We start from the raw sequence: 16,929 nt of genomic DNA, 5'->3' as shown, positions 1-16,929 counted from the left end.
ATGGCCCATGGGAGTGTCATGAGAGCTATTCCACCACAATGCAGTGTAGCCGGTGGTCGCTTTCGGCCACTATGGTATGTGCAACAGTGGTGGTGGCAGACTGGTGGTGATGTTTGGTGTTTGTGTTGGAGCGAAAGGGTGAGAAGTTGAGAAAGAGTGGCAGGGGTAGGGGAAGTGTTAAAGAAAAGGTGCAAAGTAGTGTAACACTCGTTAAACGACTTAAACCAAGGCAATATTAAACGGCCCCAATGTGAAATACACATCTGGGTCTAGAATTGCATTGATTGATAGAGAAACGCACATATGGGTCCAGCCAAATAAATAGTACAATACCTGTATTATTAGTTTAGACTTAATGGCCATGATGCTTATAATATTATCATGTGGGTTTGTCATTTCCACAGGTAGTGGGCTTTCGTGCCATGTGGGCTTTCGTGAAAATTTAGATTGCAAGCTGTTTGTGGTTAATTCAAGGGAGTGGACTAACGCGATTCTAACTCTCCGTGTAATATTTACATTATTAATACTCCGTTTTTTAGTAGATGTAACATTTGACTTTCCATACTTGTCGAGATATAATTTTGACCCATATTATCTCTTACTTTTATCAATGTAATATTATAAGAAATACATATTTGAAAAGTGTATATTAAGACGAATCCAACAAAATTTCATATAATTATATTTTTCATTATATATGAAAACAGTTAATGGTCAAAGAGAGGTGAATAAATAGTCCTTAAACTCAAAGTGTTACATTTAAAAAAAGAACCGAGGGAGTACTAACTATCTAACTTTACCTTTAGGTGGTGACATGGTGTTGAGAAAGTATTATATAGGTAATACAAGGAGAGTTGGAGAAGCAACTAAAATGAAAAATATAAGTATGAATAGTGAACTTTCAGACTTGAGCTACCTTATGCTATTAAAAGAACCAAAATCCATTTAATAACATGATACATATGTATAGCAAGAAAAAGAAATTGGGCTAATACACAATACGAATAAATCGTTCTCCCTAAAAAAACACGGAATATATCAATTAAAAGTCATAGAATAAAGGTTGGTCTAGTGGTTGTAAGGTCCTCCTTTCACCTCTGTGACAGGGCCTCGATACTCACCCCTTGCAAGAAGGATCCCCAATTACCACCCTTCCTTGCAAAATTGAAGGCTAGTCACGCTTACGTCTCAGAGACCCGTTCACCAAATGTCGTGGGATGCCTCGAGGGGACATAAGATGGTATATTATGGACTTCCACGACTTTGAATAGGTATAAGAACAACTTTTACGATCGTTTCGGGGCAATTCCGTGGCTGCACCATAAAATAATAAATGGGTCGTTTGGTGCCGTTTTGGAGTAGTTCAGATGGTGTGAAGCACCCGGAATACATTATAAGTCGTGCCGCACCCTATAGGAAGGTTTTCGGTGAAAAATATGACAAGGCTCGGAGGAGCCCTAAAACGGTCAAAATTGAAGGCTATAAGTCACGTTGTTAGACGTCCTCGATCGGGACCCGTGCACCAAATGTCATGGGATATTTCGAGGGGATATGGGATGGTATATTAAGGACTTCCACGAATTTAAACGGACATAAGAACAACTTTTACGACTGTTTTGGGGTCATTTCGTGACTGCACCACAAAATCATCAATGGGTGGCTTGATCGCATTCGCCATTATGGGGCAATTCAAATTGTGCGAAGCACCCAGGATGCATTATAAGTTGTGACACACCCCATAGGAAGGTTTTCGGTGAAAAATATGACCGGCCCAAAGGAGCCCTAAAATGGTCAAAATTGAAGGCTATAAGTCACACTTTTAGACGTCCCCGGGACTCGTGCACCGAATATCGTGGGATGCCTTAAGGGGACATGGGATGGTATATTAAGGACTTCCTTGACTTTGAACGAGCACAAGAACAGCTTTTATGACCGTTTCGGTGTCATTCGGTGGCTTCACCACAAAAATAATAAATGGGTCGTTTGGTGGCATTCTAGGGCAATTCAGATGGTGCAAAGCCCCCGGGATGCATTATAAGTCGTGTCTCATCCCACATAAAGGTTTTCGAAGAAACATATCACCGGTACTCGAGGAGCCCTAAAACGTTTGAAATTGAAGCCTAATAAGTCATGCTTTTGGATGTCCTTGGTGCTCGTTCACCGGATGTCGTGGAATACCCCGTGGGGATATGGGAGGATATATTAACGACTTCCACGTCTTTGAACGGGTATAAGAACGGCTTTTAAGACCGTATCGAGGACATTCCGTAGCTTCACCACAAAATCATAAATGAGTAGTTTGATCGCATTATGGGGCTATTCAAATGGTGCGAATCACCCAGGATGCATCATAAGTTGTGCCACACCGCATAGGAAGATTTTCGGTGAAAAATATGACCGGGCACGGAGGAGCTCTAAAACGGTCAAAATTGAAGGCTATAAGTCACGCTTTTAGACGTCCCCGGGACCAGTGCACCAAATATCGTGGGATGCCTCGAGGGGATATGGGATGGTATATTAAGGACTTTCACGACTTTGAACGGGAATAAGAACAACTTTTACGATCGTTTCGGGGCCATTCCGTGACTGCACCACAAAATCATAAATGGGTGGTTTATGGCATTTTGGGGAAATTAAAATGGTGCGAAGTACCCGGGATGCGTTATAAGTTGTGCACACCCTATAGGAAGGTTTTCGGTGAAAAATATGACCGGGTCCCGGAGGAGCCTTAAAACGATCAAAATTAAAGTCTATAAGTCACACTTTTAGACGTCGTCGGGACCCGTGCACTGACTATCGTGGGATGCCTCGAGGGGACATGGGATGCTATATTAAGGACTTTGACGACTTTGAAATGGCATAAAAACAACTTTTACGACCGTTTCGGTGTCATTCTGTGTAATCTGCGACTTCACCACAGAATAATAAATGGGTTGTTTGGTGGCATTCGGTGGCACTTCAGATGGTGCAAAGCACTCGAGATGCACTATGAGTCGTGCCTCACCCCGTAGAAAGGTTTTCGTAGAAAAACATGATCGAGACTCGAGGAGCCCTAAAACGTTTGAAATTGAAGCCTATAAGTCACGCTTTTGGATGTCCTTGGTGCTCGTTCACCGGATGTCGTGGAATACCGTGGGGGACATGGGAGGATATATTAACGACTCCCACGTCTTTGAACGGGTATAAGAACGACTTTTAAGACCGTATCGGGGACATTCCGTAGCTTCGCCACAAAATAATAAAGGGGGTGTTTGGTGCCATTCTGGGGGCAATTGAGATGGTTGAAGTACCCGGGATACAGTATAAATTGTGCCTCACCCTATAGGAAGGTTTTCGGCGAAGAATATGACTGGGCCTGGAGGAGCCCTAAAGCAGGCAAAATTGAAGGCTATAAGTCACGCTTTTAGACGTCCTCGGGACCCTTTCACCTAATGTCGTGGGATGCCTCTAGGGGACATGGGATGGTATATTAACTACTCCCACATCTTTGAACTGGCATAAGAATAACTTTTACGACAGTTTCGAGTCCATTCCGTGGTTGCACCATAAAATAATGAATGGGTCGTTTGGTGGCATTCTGGAGCAATGGTGTGATGCACCCGGGATGTATTATAAGTCGTGCTGCACCCCATAGGAAGGTTTTCAGTGAAAAATATGACGGGGCTCGGAGAAGCCCTAAAACGGTCAAAATTGAAGGCTATAGGTCACGCTTTTATACATCTCTGAGACCCGTGCACCAAATGACGTGGGATGTCTCGAGGGAACACGGAGTGGTATATTAAGGACTTCAACGACTTTTAACGGGCATAAGAACAACTTTTACGATCGTTTCAAGGTCATTCTATGGTTGCACTCTAAAATCATAAATGCGTGGTTTGATGGCATTCTGGGGCAATTCAAATAGTGCGAAGCACCCGGGATGCATTATAAGTTGTGTCACACCTCATAGGAAGGTTTTCGGTGAAAAATTTAACCGAGCCCGGAGGAGCCTCAAAACGGTCAAAATTGAAGGCTATAAGTCACGCTTTTAGACGTCTACGGGACCGGAGCACCGAATGTTCTAGGATGCTTTGAGGGAAAATGGGATGGTATATTAAGGACTCCCACGGCTTTGAAAGGACATAAAAATAACTTTTACGACCGTTTCGGGATCATTCTGTGGCTGCACCACAAAAATAATAAATGGTCGTTTGGTGGCATTCTGGGGCAATTTAGATGGTGTGAAGCACCCGGGATGCATTATAAGTCGTGCCTCACCCTATAAAAAAATTTTCGACGAAAAATATGACCGGGACTCGAGGAGCTCTAAAACGTTCGAAAATGAAGTCCAACCGAATCCTGTGTTAAACGTTCGAAATTGAAGTCAACTACTACTCTTTTATAGACTATCTCATATTGTTGAATAGATAATAATTCTAGTCCATCTATTTGCTTTATAGCATAGGAATCAGACTTGTAAATTAATTCCAGTGTTGGAGCAATATATACTTGATCTTACCTATGGAATAAATTAATTACCACCCTTAAATTTTAGCCTTTTTTCTGTTCCTAGTTTAACCTATTAATCCATTCATTATGGTCAATTTAGGCGGCTAACATATCAATATATACGTGCTTGTCAATTGGTGTCGTAACAATTCAGTGAACCAAAATTATTAAGGGGTATTATTTTTATGTGCAAGTTGTGCTAATGATATGGCATTAAGCAAATTGCGACTAACTGAAGTTTATCGAACATCAATACCTAAAAACTTCTGCTTGTAAGGCAGCACTTCGATTTCATTTATATGAACATAACGAACTATAATTCTAAGTTCACTTTGCGCCAAACAAACCAATTATAAGCTGAGTAGAATGTCTAGCTAACTTTATGCTCTTAGAAGCTAGCTAGAAACATCGGAATTCGGTAGCGCTTTCTCTCTCACCAAACCCTAGCGAAACAAATTATAGCTACTTTCCACCGCGCTACCCCCTCCCCCTGCTGGCTCGTGACGGGCTGAGCATCTCCGGCTTTGTAAAGGTCATCGGCGAGCGCAACCTCCTTCCCCCCACAATAGCCATAGTGTAGGTGTCGCAAACGGTGGTCTTCAGGAGCCACGAAGAAGGCAGGACCTCGAAGTCAACCGCCACAACGACAGAAACGCACCAGCAGAGCGCTCCATCGGCTTTTCTTTTCTGGGTGCCGGCGATTCACCACCATTACCGACAATTTCAGTAATTACGATCTTCCGCTTCAAATCTGAAATCTTATTGTGATCATGAGGTTATCAATTAAGCTTTCATATTTCCTAGTTTCTTCAATTCCACAAGTTGTAGCTATTCACAACCTAGCTTAGGCTGATTTAAGAGGAGTTGGTGCCTCCTTATCTACTAGTGGTTTAATCGTTTTAGTATTTAGAGTTATCTCGTTATCTTAGAAATCATGAACAGTGTTGACGAGTTAAAGGGGGATTTGTGCCTTTATCACTTTGACGAGCGTGATTATTGTTCTTCTACTGGCTAGTTGGGTCCAGAGGATTGATTATCTCGTTAATCCTTTTGGTATCTTCGAGTATGCTCGAAGTTTGAAAGCTGAGGGTAATACTTTTTGTAGAAACAATTAGGTCAGCCATTGCACATTATATTCAAGACATCAAGTTCTTTTTTTTTTGTTGACATTAATAATGAGGAGGAAAAGTCTGTTTTTTTAAGCCTAACTATCTCTATCAATTTGAACTTGGTTGCGTGTTTTATCAAGGAAAAGGATTTTCAGAAAGTGGGTGAGTTGTGCTCTCTTGTTTTAATGTATGAAGCTACAAATGCCCAAGCTTTTTTAGGAGAGTCGTTGCAGCTTTGGAACTTAGCAAACCCGACATAACGTTAGTCGATCTTATCCAAGCTCTTAAATTTCACCCAAATAATGGACAATTTTAACAAAAAATAAATGAAGTATCATCATTGTTAAGACTGTCTTCAAATTTTGTTGATACTACTACTCAATTAGTCAGTGAGGATGAAGTGTTGAGTAGATCTTCACTCCTTGAAAAGGAGGGGAAAAGGAGAAAGGTAGGAGAAAGGAAATCCTACCAAGGTACCACCACTATATCAAAGTGGAGAAGAATCAAACCTTCTCAGAGAAGGTGAAAATGAATGTTGTTGGAACATATCACAACATTAAAGATACTACTTCGGTCCTAGAGTCTACTTCTGGGGAAAAAGCGAAATCTACAGGGTCCAATTTTTTATTTTCAAATCGAAAAGCGCGGGATAGCTATTTGCATATCACCCCCTCAATATACAGGGTGATGTCAGCGGGGAGAACTTTGCATTACTACTGCTCTTCCCAAAACAAATGATCAGCATCCGAACTCTAAATCCATCACAAAGGATGGATTGCAGCACGAACATAGATTACCATACGCCCATGGAGATGAGACACTCCCATGTTGAAGGTTATGAGCAATGTAAACAAGCTCCAAATTTAGGCCCCGAAGTTGAGGCTACAAGTATAGATTCTCAAAAGTCATCTTGCATCTCTTTGTAGTACCTCCAAGCACCTCCTTTTGCTTGTCGGCGAAGTCTGCTTCACGAGTCAACAATCAGTCTAAGCTACCAGCAAGATGAATATCTCCTCTCGTTTGCACTCCAGAATCAACAGACAACATAATATGATAAACCGTCGAAGTCCCTCTTTTTCTAACCCTTTGTTTTCCAGGGTGCGTATTAGATCCAAGAGAAGTCCATCCTGCTTTACTGAGGACGTCTTCTATCCTTGTAGGAAGAAATGTTATGCCCCATCCCCCTGTTTTAGTAGCTAATCGTGTTCATGATGATTTACTTATGTATGATTAGTATGCTCTCTAGGATGTAATTCGAGTTTTATTAATGCAAGTTTTTCTGATATCAAAAAAAATATCTAGCTAGAAACCAACCAATAGTTGACCTTTGAGATCCCCATTCTTCAGCATCACTGTCATTCGTTGCAAAACTATGAGTTTGTTTGACCAAACATTAAAAAAATCATGGAAAGCGAAAAATTTTCTAGAAAGTGAATGAGGTTGTTTTGTTGGCAAAAATATAGGAAGCGTTTTATTACTCACAAAATAGAGAAAGTTACTTAGTAGCATTTTTCACAGGAAGGTTGTGTTCCCGTGATCAATTAAACAACTACAAATTTAGGCAACACTATATCTTACATCCAGCCAAACGAGTACTAAGTAGGTTATCAGTATTGTTAGGCTTAGTTATTACCAAAAAGAGATATTTGATAATTCAATATATACTCGTTCCAACTTTAGAAAATTTCAATCAAACTAGTACAGAACCAACGAGTCCACTGGCCAACCCTGCACAGATTTGTTTTTAGGCTCCACAAAAAGTATCACAATAATGAAGTTGGTAACTATTTCTTGTATGTCCAATATGAGACTTGAGATATATACCCTAACAGCCAGAGTACTTCTCACTCGATAGCAGATGGCAGATATATATATCTCTTCTAGATGCATCAAACTTGTAATTTCTCATATTCTCGTTGTTGCACCCATAATCTTATACCAGCCTACCAACTTAATTATAATAGTGGGCATTTCAATTATCGACCGGAACGGTCAATATTCTTTTTGGAAAAAAAAATTTGCTTTGCCAAAAAAACGAAATTCAGAGCTCGATACATGGAATGGAACTGCATGTGAAGTAGTGAGCACTTTTCAAATAGTCTAAGTTTAGCTGGCATGGTAACAAATTGTATAATAATAATAGGTAAATGTGAAGTCAACTGGTTTACTATTAGGCTATTTTATACGTACAGTCGTAGGCATGCACATGGGACATCCTTGTGAGATGATCAATTAGTCAATCAATTATCAATGCATTCAATCGCTAATTATACTTAAATCCCTTCATTAGCAATATAAGAGATCATTGCGTAAAAGATTGCATATCTTTGTTTTTCCGGCAAAAATATTCGATACAAACATACTTAATAATCGGTGCAACGAACGCCGATCGGCGATCATGGAGTCTGCCGAGCATAGGAAGGTGGCCGCAATGGTAGTGGGATTGGTAGTAGTATTGTTATCGATGCAATTTATGGCTTCATCAGCACAAGGTGCAATGAAAGGGTTGTGTTGGCAGAGGTTGTCAAATTGCGGTAACAGCGCAACGTCTACTACTATGTCATGCTGCACAGTTCTTCAGCAAGATATACAACATGATAGGGAGTGTTTTTGCAACGCCAAGTCTATTTTTGATGGAAATGCATCTCTTGCCAATACCATGTCGCAGCTTCTTTTGCTTTGTGGAGTCACTTTGTCTTATGACACATTGTGCCCTGGTAATGTAATATTTGTCTTGCGCTATTGTTTTCTATAACTTGGTAGTATTGATCAATTTTGTAGCACAATTGTTTATGATGTTACTATAATTTGAAATTTTCATACTTCATGACTTTTTAGGATAGTCAACCCACTATAACATTCAAAATTTTTTTGAAGGAGGAACTTACTAAATTAGTTGTTGTCTCTCATAATTGAACAATTTAACTTAATTAGTTAGGCGTTTAACTCAGTTAGTTACTCTCTAATAATATCTGGTTGTTCTCAACATAAAAAGTGCTTCACACAAAAACCTAATTCATATAGCATACTTTGCACCACAATTATTAAGGTAGCCAATGCATAACTATGAGTCTATGACCATCAATAAATTTGATTTTTTTAAATAAAATTTATAAAAATTTGATATGTTGAATATATAAATTGAAAGTAAAACAACCAAGTAACATACTTCCTCTGTTATTTTTTTAATTTCACCATTTCGTTCTTCACGTTTGGCAAGAGTAGTCCGAGATGCTTCTTTGAACGATAATATTTCTAATTGCATATAAGTAAAAATTACAAAATCTTGATATTCGGAATCCTTGCATTGAGACGAATTTAACATGACTTCATTTGACTATGTTTCTTCTTACATAATAATAAGAGATAGCTTAACAAAGTTGGTTGATGAACAGTGCCAAAGACGAAATAGTACAATTTAAAAAATAGAAGAAGTATTACATTATAACTTTATCATTATATATTAATAAAAAAATAGTTAAAATGGGGTTTGTGAATGGTCAAATCTTAAAATGGTACATCTTTTTTGAAATTACATATATATGGTAAAGATGAAACTCTGTAAAGGAAATATTGAAGATATTTTATGGAGTAGATGACTTCTTATAATTAATTTTGTGTTTTTATTCAAAAAAATTCATTTAACTTGTACTCTTGTTAATGTACAACTTTGACTAATAATATCTTCATTTATCAATTTTTGAAAAGAAGTATAAAATTTGTTACTTTAACAATAAACAATGTGACAAATCAAACATCTTACTTAGCAAAATTTATGTATATATGTATTGTATGAATAAAAGGCCAAAATCTATACAAATATATTAAAAGGTGTGCCAAGAAAGCCTATGTGCCTCATGACACTCTCCTCAGACTTTAACGCAAATGTTTAATGTCCATGTGTACTCCACAATTTTAAAAATATAAATATTGTGTAACTGTAAGGTATCAAACACGTGACTTTTGAAATTAGAAGTAAGAGTTTAACCATTAATACACTATAATTTTATTGCCTAATATTTCAAATAAAATACGATAAAGTCTTATAATAATTAACTTAACTAAAAAGACTTAAACAAGTGTATACATCTCTAACTCTCTTATTAGGTAACTAACAAGAGAATATTGATGTCATATTCTCTTAACACAATTTCTTTTAAGCTATTATTTTTAAACTCAAACCTTTCAGATTTTTTTTACTTATCACATCATGACGTATATTTTTCAATTTCTTAATGGAAAAAAGAAACGAAAAGTAGCAAATTGAAATTTGAAATTCAAGAATAATAACATATTTGTTTATTATAACTAACCTGAGGTATGATCCGGACCAAAATACTAGTTGATTATATAAATAGTGCGAAAATTAAAGTGGAACATCCACTACAAAAATTAGAGCATTATAGAAACAAATTATGACAACAAAAATTTGAATTGTTGATAGATAGCAACATATATTATTTTTTTGTTACCTATTATAAAGTGACGTTTTTTACTCTAATTTTTCAACAAATAAAAGCAACATATTTTTGATTTGTTGCTATTCGAAACTAGTTGTTTTACTATTTGTTGCTAGATAGCATCGTATTTTCAATTTGTTGTCATATAACAACAAACTACGACAACAAATATTTGGTTTGTTGTCATTAGAAACAATTAATTTTACTATTTGTTGTTAGATGGCATCATATTTGCGATTTGTTGTCATTTAGCAACAAATTACGACAACCAATTGCAGCTCTGTTGACATTAGGAACAATTAATTTTACTAACTGTTACTAGATGGCATCATATTTCCAATTTGTTGCCATTTAGCAACAAATTACCAAAACCAATATTTCATTCGTTGATCACATTAGAAACAATTAATTTTATGATTTGTTGATAGATGACATCATATTTTCATTATGTTGCTATTTAGAAACAAATATGGAAATAGATATTTGATTTGTTATCGTTGGAAACAATATATTTTATTATTTGTTGCTGAAATAACAATTTCCTAAAAATGTGTCCCACATCGAAGAAAGATTAGCCAAACTACCACTTTATATATCAAGAAATTTCATACACTATTATCAATTTCTATTAGTATCAGTATGCAAATATCATTAATAATTGTAAGTGGACTGGCTCTCCTTCTCTTTATTGATTTGCATAAATGTATTTATCAAATTATCAAACAATTAACAAAAAATATAAGGTTAACCCACGTTGTATGAAGAGTGCATTAGTCAAAGTGTAACTCTATAACAATTCAAAGTTTGTTTCTATTTTTAGCAACCAATATCAATAATTTGTTACTAATGTCTAGCAACAAAACATTAATAATTATTGCGATAAGTCGCAACAATCATTTATAACTCGTTACTAGAGTTGGCAACAAATTCGCCAAATATAGAAACCAACATGGCAACAATATTTCAATGGATGCTATGTGGCAACGAAAATCTTTCAGATTTTGTAGCTAAAATCATATGGAAACAAGCCTTTTAGCAACAACTATTTTTTGTTTCCAATTTGTTGCTAACACGAGTTAGCAACAAATTTCTCATGAATACCAACAATTTTTTACTGTTGCTAAATTGATTTTTTTTTGTAGTGATCCGAAATCCAATTGGAGGGAGTATAGTAAAATCGAGTATCTATCAGCTATATGACTATCAATTTATCATGGTATACAAAATCAATACTAACTTTATTTGTCTTTCTTCCTCCATATCCCTCGGTCAGACGTGCAAGCACCTCCGCAAAGTCTAAACTCGCCACCAGAAAGCACCACTACTGCCTCGCATATGTCCCCTACACCTGATAATACTGGTAATGTTGTCTCACTCTTTTATTCCACTACTTGTAATCGTGTAACTATTTCAATGTTACCATGCCCCTAAATGTCTTGTTTTCATTTTTGCATAACTTCATGCTTAATCAATGTTTCCCTATTTTACTTAGGCTCTTTATTTTACCTTAAGCATTGTCAGATCCTCGACTCTCCAACATGGTTAGGATATTTTGACACTTCAATTATACCAAAATCATGAAAGAGTTTCGCAAAATAGCAGAATCCAATACTTGGATAAGTAACGTGTTGATACCAGTACTAGAGTTCGGACGACATAGATATTTCCTATATAGTAATATGTAAAATTATTTTTTGACATTGTGCATTACTGATTTGCTTCCTAAAAAACAGTTGCGTCACATCAGACCAATGATCTGGGTTCAACACCATCCTCAAGTAAAGGTAACATTTGAATAGAATGTATAGAAAAAGTTACTGAGCTTCGGACGTGAATTCTTTGACGCTTGCTCATTGTACTACACTTTTTTGTACAGGGAATCTTCGTATTATTGTTCCTGCTGTCGTTGTTGCAGTCGTGGTCCTGATCGTGATAGTGGCACTTGTCATAGGTTTATGCCTTTGTAAGAAGAAACGCAAGGCAGGAAAAACTCATAATAATGGTAATAATCAATGGCGGAATTAGCAATTTATTCGAGTGGGTTCAAGTCAATCTATACTAATATATTAAAAGGCGTGCGTAAACGAGAAACGGTGCCACGTGGCGCTTTCCCTAGGGAGTTTTAGTTCATGTAATCCATGTACAATAAAAAATTAGAAATTGCATAGTATAAGTAGTTTTGATCCCATGACCTCAAGTTCATGTACTAAAGTTTTAACCACTAGACCAAGTTTTATTTAGTGTTATCATATCAAAGTACAATATTAATAAATGAACATTTTTCTTACCCGGGGCATAGCTCGGGCCTAATAACTAGTTAAAAGTTAAAACTAGCTCTTAAAGATAAATATAACTACTTCTCAAAATCATCTAAACAAGTTTATAAATACTTTTTTTGCCTTAAAAAATTAAGCTTGAAGTATATATATATATAACACTACAAATATATTTCATAAAGTTATAAATTATCAATTGAAAATCTAAAACTTCAAATTTCGACAAATATTAGATATTTATATTTATATTGCATATATATTACACATATATTATACATATATCATACATATATACACCATGTATATCAAGTGGGTTCAATTGAAACTAATTAATAGTGTGATAGTGGCTCCGTCCATGATAACAATAATCAAAGCTTATATTATGGCAAATTATGTTGTGCATATACTGGTTTATGTAATACAATAATTGTGTAATGTAATGCAAACATTGACTTTGTTTTTTCTGGTGTAGTACATGGAAATGCGCTTCGATATGATGTTGCTCCTCCTCCAACTCTGACTCCACATGTCGTGGTTCCAATATCAAATGTCAGCAATGATTCTATGAATGGTAATATCTCAATTAAACTCATATATAATTTTTATAATACTATTTGTATGGGACTTATTTTTCAATTGTTGGTCTTAATGTGTTAGACTGGTTATATGACTTAGGCTGATCGATTACGTACTTATCGAATTGTAAAACTATCTTTAATTATATGACTTTATATACCACATTATTGTTAGTTTGTGACTTTGGACTCTGTTGACCATAACATTTTTCTTTACTGATAATCAAAAGGTGACATAATTTATGAGACACACATGACAAGAGATTTTTGTTTGATCATGTAAACTCCTCAATCTTAGAATATTATATATCGATCATATATATAGGGGTTAATAATAAATTTATACAAAGTATATCTCGAATTGATGGTTGTCATCCTAACCTATTAGAATATGTAAATATTATTCATTTACATATTCTAATATGAGAATGAACAAGGCCGTCTCATAAAATTAGGGGTCATGTGCTAAAATAAATTATAAAGATTAAATTTTTTGGTGAATAGAAAGACGGAAGAGTTATAAGGGCATGTTTGGCAAAACTAGCGGTTCTAGTAGCTGCTAGCGGCTGTAATAGCGGTAGCTGTTGGGGGTAGCTGCTAGCTGTCTACTAGTAGTTGTCAGCAGTTAACGATTAAATTAGTTGTTTAATTAGAAGTGTTTGGCAAAAGTAGTTGTTGGAATTGTAAAAGACAATAAATGACATTTAAATGAAATGAACTAAAACAGTTTCATATGTTCGTTCAATAGTTATATTCAATATTTATTTTTTCAAAGAAGTTACACAAAAAAAAAGTATACGACTTCTTAGCCGCTCAAAGAAATGTATAAATCTAAGAAAATATTCAACCCTCAAAAAATTTATATTACCAGTTTTAACTAAAATACTTGTAAAATATATTATCGTTAAAATAAATATTTAAATTACATCTCTGTTATTGTAAAACAAACATTGAATTGCCATAAAATAAAACAATTAATAAATAGTAAAGGAAAAAAAATAAAAAATATTGGTTAATAATTCTACTTTATGCTATTATATAGTGTTTAGGAAAAATTGTTAGAAACTACCTATTAAAGACACTTTTTTTAAAAAAACTACCTTATATCATGTTTATTTTACAAAACTACCTTATAAGTGGAAAAACTTTAAAAAGCACTACCAAATTCAGAATTTACTAACTATGGTTAACTACTCTATCCAATTATCCCTCTAATATAAGATTATGAAAATACCCCTAAATTCAGTACGTTACAATATGATATCATCACTTTCTTGATCACTTGATGCTCTATCTCTCAAATATACATGTGGCAAGTACAATCACACATTCTCTTCCTCAAAAGTCAATCCCAAAAACAAACCAGCAGTAAAAGTGTCTAGTAGAGTAAGCTTTGCACCATCATCAAACCATATTCTTCATCATCATCAACGACATCAATTCATGACCAAAAACCCAATTTGTATCTGCTTTTGTTACTCATAAAATTAATTGGTGAAGCAAAAGGTTAGGAGAAGAAATTACGCAAACGATTTAAGGGGTATTCAATAGTTAAACGCTGCTGTGAGGGAAATTAACAAAGAGGGGTTGGGGTAAATTAAGGGGTATTTTAGTAATATTATATTAGAGTGATAATTGGAGGAAATAGTTAACCATGATTAGTAAATTCTGAATTTGGTAGTGCTTTTTAAAGTTTTTTCACTTATAAGGTAGTTTTGTAAAATAAACATGATATAAGGTAGTCTTTTTAAAAAAAGTGTCGTTAATAGGTAGTTTCTAACAATTTTTCCTGGTGTTTATTTGCTAGACCGCTACCTCTAAATCTTAAACGTTACTTGTAGTAACGTTTCACAACCGCTACTCATAATTTACTCCAACTGCTACCCGCTACTACAACCACTACCTTACCAAACACTCATAATTTTCTTAAGTAGTGTTTCAATCTTGTCCAACCGCTAACCGCTGCCTCAAACGCTAGTGCCAAACAGGGCCTAAATGAGGCTTTTTGGAGAATAGGAGAAGAAGAAAAACACCAAATATAAATTAATCTCTTTATATTTGTAATTAGATTTAGATTTTTTTTGGGCGGACAACTAATAAAATTAGGCCTCTTATATTTCGGGGGGCCCTGTGCAGTTGCTCATCCTGCACATGGCCTTAGCCGCCTCTGAGAATGAAGCAACTAACGATGGTTGTTTAGACTAATATATATAACCTTCAACGTGCACGTACATTTGTTTGCTTTATATTAGTAGTTTAAACAACATGATCTGTGTGACAAATAACATCGAACTGGGAGACTTGATGACCTTGTTGTTATTCCTTATGGTGCAGACGGTCCGGTATCTGGTGAATTGCCTAAATCACCTATATCAAAGAATGATTTCGTGACCGCTGAATCCTTGCAATATGAACTAAAAACACTCCAGGCAGCCACTAACAACTTCGCTGACCATCAAAAAATCGGCCGAGGTGGATTTGGTGTTGTTTATAAGGTAAGCTAAGCTTCTCTTGGTTCGCCTGAACAAATATTGGTAGAACATAAATTTATTCTTGGGACTCCAACCATCAGTTTAAGCTTTTGGTTGAGTTGGTCCTTTGACATGGTATCAGAGGCATGTGACATAAACGTCATGGGTTAAAATCTCATCGACCCCTCCTTTTTAAGTGGAATATTTAACACCAGGTATGAGCGAAGCCTGTGTTGCATCCACACTTCAATCCCAATGAGCTCTTGTGTGAAGGGACGTGATAAATATATATAAAAATCTATTCTTCTACAGCTCTACTCCAACCATCAACTTACACTTTTTGGTTGAGTTGGTCATTTGACAAATACTATAATTATGGCATAGGCATGAAGCCCAAACCCATAAAGCACAATAATGGGTAAATTTGGCCACTTCACCCCTAATAGAGGCCTGGTTATTCAAGTTGCTCTCATATGAACTTTAACTCATTTGAATCATGTGATAGTTATACAATTTATTTTTCACTAATCTTCCATGTATATTATTGATTACTAATATCTTTATTTTTATATTTAAATTATACATGATGATATAATAAAAACATAAATAAGAAAAGAATAAAAAGATTTTATAATTTCTAGACACCTATCATGAGAAGAAAAAAAAATTCAAAGTTCATAGATTTTGACCTTATATTACAAAATACGGAACAACTATTAGTGAATGGAACAAGTATTATGAGATCGAAGTAACTAATTTCCAAATACCGTGGGTTATTTTTTCAATTAGGGTGTGTTAGTGGATGGCACCGAAATAGCCGTGAAAAGGCTATCAAACAGCTCTAGCCAAGGTGATAAAGAATTCAAGAATGAGGTAGTATTGTTAGCAAAGCTTCAACATAGAAATCTGGTCAAGCTAGTAGGATTTTGTGTAGCGAACGATGAGAAGCTACTAGTTTACGAATTTGTGCCCAACAAGAGCCTGGACTACTTCCTATTTGGTAATGTCTTGCAATTTTTACCATTTTTACTTGTACGTGACAATTTTGAACATTAATACATGCAACATTTCCCATTTAAAGAAGTTGGGAGTCATTTTTTAAATCTTTCTATCACACTTTGCTCATAAATATTTGTGTCATATTTTAATTTTGCAAGTAAAAGAGGAGATGACGTATAATAGAAGAAGGTTAAAATGCGTATATGAAATGTGTTGGAATATATAGGCGTAGTGTTCGTGTCAAATTATTCCTAACATGGTTCTCTTGGAACTTATATGATTTGTGGCATAGATTCTCAGAAACAAGCACAATTGACTTGGTCGATACGCTATAATATCATAAAAGGCATTGCTCGAGGAATGCTTTACCTTCATGAAGATTCCCCTGTTAGAATTATCCATCGTGATCTAAAAGCTGCGAATGTCTTGCTAGATGCGGACATGAATCCAAAAATTGCAGATTTTGGAATGGCTAGGATATGTGACCTAGAACAGACACATATTGATACAAGTCGGGTCGTTGGTACTTAGTAAGTCGATTCTCGAAATTT

The 16,929-nt window shown here is 35.6% G+C and overlaps 1 protein-coding gene across 1 annotated transcript; it reads left to right on the top strand.

Annotated features, from left to right (window-relative positions):
- The first annotated feature begins 7,822 nt into the window (after nucleotides 1-7,822).
- LOC104892119 (cysteine-rich receptor-like protein kinase 17) lies at nucleotides 7,823-16,926 on the top strand. Its single transcript, XM_048645696.1, has 8 exons — nucleotides 7,823-8,314; nucleotides 11,331-11,417; nucleotides 11,791-11,841; nucleotides 11,934-12,059; nucleotides 12,806-12,904; nucleotides 15,243-15,403; nucleotides 16,169-16,379; nucleotides 16,671-16,926. Exons 1-8 carry the CDS (start codon nucleotides 7,996-7,998, stop codon nucleotides 16,907-16,909), a joined length of 1,293 nt encoding a protein of 430 aa, XP_048501653.1. The 5' UTR covers nucleotides 7,823-7,995; the 3' UTR covers nucleotides 16,910-16,926.
- Nucleotides 16,927-16,929: the final 3 nt, after the last annotated feature.

This window comes from Beta vulgaris, chromosome 5 (genome assembly GCF_026745355.1).
Source record: "Beta vulgaris subsp. vulgaris cultivar EL10 chromosome 5, EL10.2, whole genome shotgun sequence".
NCBI classification, from domain to species: domain Eukaryota; kingdom Viridiplantae; phylum Streptophyta; class Magnoliopsida; order Caryophyllales; family Amaranthaceae; genus Beta; species Beta vulgaris.
Note: the sequence above shows the minus strand (reverse complement) of the source record. Positions and strands in the feature narration are given on the sequence as shown.

What these genes read in the sequence shown, in the direction of transcription:
- LOC104892119 (XM_048645696.1), top strand. Translation starts at nt 7,996, where the DNA reads ATGGAGTCTGCCGAGCATAGGAAGGTGGCCGCAATGGTAGTGGGATTG. An exon ending in GATTTGGTGTTGTTTATAAG is followed by an intron (nt 15,404 to 16,168) that starts GTAAGCTAAGCT and finishes TTTTTCAATTAG; the next exon opens with GGTGTGTTAGTGGATGGCAC. An exon ending in CCTGGACTACTTCCTATTTG is followed by an intron (nt 16,380 to 16,670) that starts GTAATGTCTTGC and finishes TTTGTGGCATAG; the next exon opens with ATTCTCAGAAACAAGCACAA.